This window comes from Palaemon carinicauda, chromosome 9 (assembly GCF_036898095.1).
Source record: "Palaemon carinicauda isolate YSFRI2023 chromosome 9, ASM3689809v2, whole genome shotgun sequence".
Lineage (NCBI taxonomy): Eukaryota > Metazoa > Arthropoda > Malacostraca > Decapoda > Palaemonidae > Palaemon > Palaemon carinicauda.
The window spans coordinates 114,533,102-114,538,101 of NC_090733.1; the positions used below are offsets into that span (position 1 = coordinate 114,533,102).

The window sequence follows — 5,000 nt, forward strand, 5'->3', positions numbered from 1 at the left end:
CCACTGCCTGGCCCTCCTTGGTCATAGCTTGGGTGGAGAAGGGGCTTGGGCACTGATCATTTGTATATATGGTCAGTCTCTAAGTCTAGGACATTGTCCTATTCGATAGGGCATTGTCACTGTCCCTTGTCCCTGCCATTCATGAGCGTCCTTTAAACCTTCAATTGTAATAACTTCTCACCTGGCATTTGTCCGGGTCCAGGTCAGGTAAGAATTGGGAAACGTGATCCCGAATGTCTTGAAGCTGTTCTTCCGTGTGGTTTTTCCTTACAGAGACTTTTCCTTCTCTGAAATCATAATCAAAATTTAGTCTCTCTCTCTCTCTCTCTCTCTCTCTCTCTCTCTCTCTCTATATATATATATATATATATAATCTCTCTCTCTCTCTCTCTCTCTCTCTCTCTCTCTCTCTATATATATATATATATATACATATATAAATATATAAGTTCATATATACTATATATACATATATATGTATAAGAGAGATTACTCAAGTGCCATATGTGGATCATGATGAGGGGTAGATGGAGATGGTTTGGGCATGCTCTTCGCACTCCCCAAGAGAGATTAGTTCACCAAACGTTCAGCTGGGTTCCAAAGGGCACTAGAAGAGTGGGAAGACCCAGGCCTACATGGCTGAGGACTATGAAGCGTGAAATAGGAGATGATGAATGGGAAAGTATTGAATTAAAAGCTCAAGATAGAGGCGACTGGCGAAATCTAAAAGAGGCTCTTTGCGTCAATAGGCGTAGGAGGAGATGATGATGATGATGATGACATATACTGTATATGTATGTGGATGTATATACATAATTACCATATTTTTTTCAGTGGAATCATAATAAAGATATCCTCTCTCTCTCTCTCTCTCTCTCTCTCTCTCTCTCTCTCTCTCGCTCTCTAACTTCGTGTCTTTTCACATTATTTTGTATGGCGTGCATCTTTACCAAATATTCTACATGAAAAACACTAAATTAAACCCATCCAGAAATTACCACTTTCAAAGTGCATAACTTTGGTCTTACTTTCTTCTATATCTTAGATATAGATAAATTGTGTTGAGATATGTTTCCTACGGAACAATAGGCTTGTAGCATAATTCAATGTTTACATAACTTTTACACAGTCATTGAACCATACTACAAAATCATTCTCCTATTCATGAAAAAAATTATCTTCTACCTCTTTACCACCGTTATTCGCACATAAAAGGTTCGGTTGCCTGATGGGCTCTCTCCAATACCATCAATCGAAGGCATCTTCTTCCACCAAACCTCTTCTGTCCATACAACCCTTCACCTAATCTCACCATGTAATTCTCCGCTATATTTAACTGCAACTTACAATTTCATAGGTAGCGAATACCGACTGGCAGCATAAGCCAGGAGGTCTGCTCCTCTCCCCGTTCCCTCAACGACCATGACGGGATTCTGCCTCCGGAGAGCCATTAGGCACTGTTTGATCGCGAGGAAACCGCCTTCAAGCAAAAGGACCACGACAGGGATTCCGAAACCGAAGGGAGGCTTTTCTTGGATGTCATTCAGCAAACGAGATCTGAAGAATTAAAGAATTTTATATCTTATTTGAGATATTTGCCTCTAAATACATGGACTTTGTCAGAATAAAAGCGAATAAAGTATGATTTTCTTAATTAAGATGTTTATCCATTCTTGAATGGGTGTTAAGTAAAGATTTCCTTCTATTTTTTTTTTTTTTTTTTTTTACTTCTTACTGATTAACATTAACAAACGTTCAGCACATTATCGAATATCCTTACTTAATAAGAAAACTTAAATCTATTTTGATATGAAAAAAAAGTTGGTCTGTTCATGATTAAATAATATTCAGCATATATATAACATAGAGGTTGTCTTGGCCAAAGAAGATGGAGTCATGTTCTTTAACCACACATTTAGTTTAGTCATGATCAAATAACATTTAGCAAATGTAAAGTTGTATTGATTCATATATTACTTAATTCCAATAAGCACGAGAGACTATTTGGTAATATAAAACTAAAGAGTATCTCATTCTTACATATAATAATTTACTATTTTACAATAGAACTATGAAGCGTGAAGTGGGAGATGATGAGTGGAGAAGTATTGAATTAAAAGCTCAAGATAGAGACGACTGGCGAAATCAAACCGACGCCCATTGGGTCAATGGGCGTAGGAGGAGATAATGATGTTGACAATACTGTAACAATATTAGATAAATACAACCAAAAATAGTATGTAACTCTGCGCATATATATATATATATATATATATATATACACATATATATATATATATATACATATATATATACTGTATATATTTCGTTTCATTTTGGAATTAATAACTTCCAATAGCTACCTCAGACTGCTATGCTGGATGAATATTAACAATTATCTACACTGCTTCAACAACTGAATGTCATTCGTAAGTGTGCATATAAACATATACTTAAAACTTACCTAAAATTATCAGCGTTAGCTTTCTCATGACAGAAACCATTATCGACAAGAAACAGATGTGTATGATTCTTGTTCAATCCGGGCGTATCGCTGGACCCGTTGCTGATGGTACAAAGATTATTATTATTATTATTATTATTATTATTATTATTATTATTATTATTATTAACTAAGCTACAACCCTAGTTGCAAAAGCAGGATGCTCTATGCCCAAGCTACAACATTGAAAATAGCCGTGTGAGGTAAGGTAACAAGGAAACAGACAGAATAGTGTGCCTGAGTGTACCCTTAGGCAAGAGAAATCTAACCCAGGATGGAAGACCATGGTACAGAGGCAACGATTTAACTGGGATGAGTAGTTAAAAAAAGAATAAGTTCATTTACATAGTAATATTATACTTTAGAATTTAATAGTCATTTAAAAACCCGATAAGAAATTTTAGTAACATAATTACCTCCGCCTCCGAAGTTGGGAGGAGGTTATGTTTTACCCGCTGTTTGTGTTTGTTTGTGCTTGTGTTTGCTTGTGAACAGCTTCCTATTCACAATTTGAATCGTAGAGTAATGAAACTTACGGGGATTAACTATTATGTAAAAAGCAGGAAACTATTACATTTTGGAAGTGCAAGGTCAAAGGTTAAGGTCACAGTCAAGCAAAATGTCAAATTCACGAAATCACCCATAAGTTTGGACATCGTTATCACAGACTTCAAACTTTGTTCATATTTGAGTGTATGAAAATCCACGTCAATTAATTTGTATATAAGCTCAACATTTATAATTCCTCGGACTGAAGACGTTGATAAGAGTTGTGGTGGCTGATGTGGTAACGTCCCTGACTGGTGAATGCCAGACTGGGGTTCGAGACCCACTCATACTCGTTAGTTTCTTTGGTCGCTACAACCTCACCATCCTTGTGAGCTAAGGATGGGGGGTTTGGGGGAGCTTATAAGTCTATCTGCTGAGTCATCAGCAGCCATTGCCTGGCCCTCCTTGGTCCTAGCTTCGGTAGAGAGGGGGCTTGGGCGCTGATCATATGTGTGCATGATCAGTCTCTAGGGCATTGTCATGCTCGATAGGGCAATGCCACTGTCCCTTGCCTCTGCCTTTCATGAGCGACCTTTAAACCTTTAAAATGAATCTGCTTAATATAATAGCATTCATAGGAAGCATGATTATGTCATTTCTTTAATATGACGGCATCAAATTCCGCCATGTGATTAGAAACTTATGCATAATGATTAAGTCACGGGCTGTCGATCAATTTCTCATCACGTTTGCCTTCACCGCATCGCATAGAACAGAGATTACGGTCTTCTGTCAACACACAGGGTAAGTGGTCTTCTTCCCCGCCTCTTCTTAAAGAAACTTGGTCTTTTAATAATATTTTGGGAAGGGAAACGAAAAGGGTTCACCTGTTTTCTAAAATTGCCAATCATCTACTTTTCTTTTGGAAACTAGAATCATGTAGGTTTTGGAGATGGTCGTCTGTATAAAAAAAAAGAGAAATTGCCCTTCATTTCTTTCAAAAAAGCTTTTTCTTTTATTATCATTATTATTATTATTATTATTATTATTATTATTATTATTATTATTATTATTATCATTATTATTATTATTATTATTATTGCTAAGCTATAACACTAATTAAAAAAAACAGAATGCTATAAGCTCAAGGGCTCGAACAGTGAAATTAGCAGTGATGAAAGGAAATAAGTAAACAGATAGAACAGTGTGCCCGAGTGTACCCTCAAGCAAGAGAACTCTACCCACAGACAGTGGAAGACCATGGTACCGAGGCTATGGCACTTAGGACTTACTCGTCCATGTGAAGGACTCCTCCGTTGTTCTTGAAGGAGATTGAGCCTCCTCTAAATCGTCCATAAGGAACGATCCCGATACACTTGATTTCTGGTACAGTTTGTCCATGAACCTGCAGTCAAAGAAATGTTTCCAAACATCAACATTTGATCTATATAATATTTCCATTACCATCAACATTCAATATATATATTTCCAATATCATCAACATTCACTCTATATAATATTTCCATCGCCATCAACATTCACACTATATAGTATTTCCATCACCATCAACATTCACTTTATATATTTCCAATACCATCACCATTAACTCTATATAATATTTCAATCATCATCAACATTCGCTCTATATAGTAAATTAGAGATGTATCTGAACTGATATTAAAATTCTTATTTTTCGAGTGTAATGACGAGCAAAAGTTATAGCGAATTCTACCAGAATTACTGAAAATTATTTTTGCAAATATATTAAGATATATATATGTTATAAATTGTAAGATTATAAATGTGTATTTCATAATAAAAGATAAAAAAAGAAATACTGAGCGAGACTTACTTCCTCTAAGAACTGGGCTTTGGAGACGGCCTTCCCCACTAAGCGAGTGTATCCAATATCCAGACCATCGGTAACCAAGCAGGCATTGGTTGATTTAACAGCCTGAAGAAAAATAAGAGTAAATATTATTCTTCATTACCGTTAATATTGCTATCA

The 5,000-nt window shown here is 36.0% G+C and overlaps 1 protein-coding gene across 1 annotated transcript in view; it reads right to left on the reverse strand.

Annotated features, from left to right (window-relative positions):
• LOC137647058 (transient receptor potential cation channel subfamily M member 2-like) overlaps positions 1–2,559 on the reverse strand; it is a 16,295-nt gene extending 13,736 nt beyond the window's left edge. Inside the window, exons 1-3 of the mRNA XM_068380221.1 lie at positions 2,465–2,559; positions 1,348–1,557; positions 182–287 (exon numbers count right to left, since the gene is read on the reverse strand). Coding sequence (XP_068236322.1) covers positions 182–287; positions 1,348–1,451 — 210 coding nt within the window. The 5' untranslated portion in view covers positions 1,452–1,557; positions 2,465–2,559. The remainder of the gene's footprint in view (positions 1–181; positions 288–1,347; positions 1,558–2,464) is intronic.
• Positions 2,560–5,000: the final 2,441 nt, after the last annotated feature.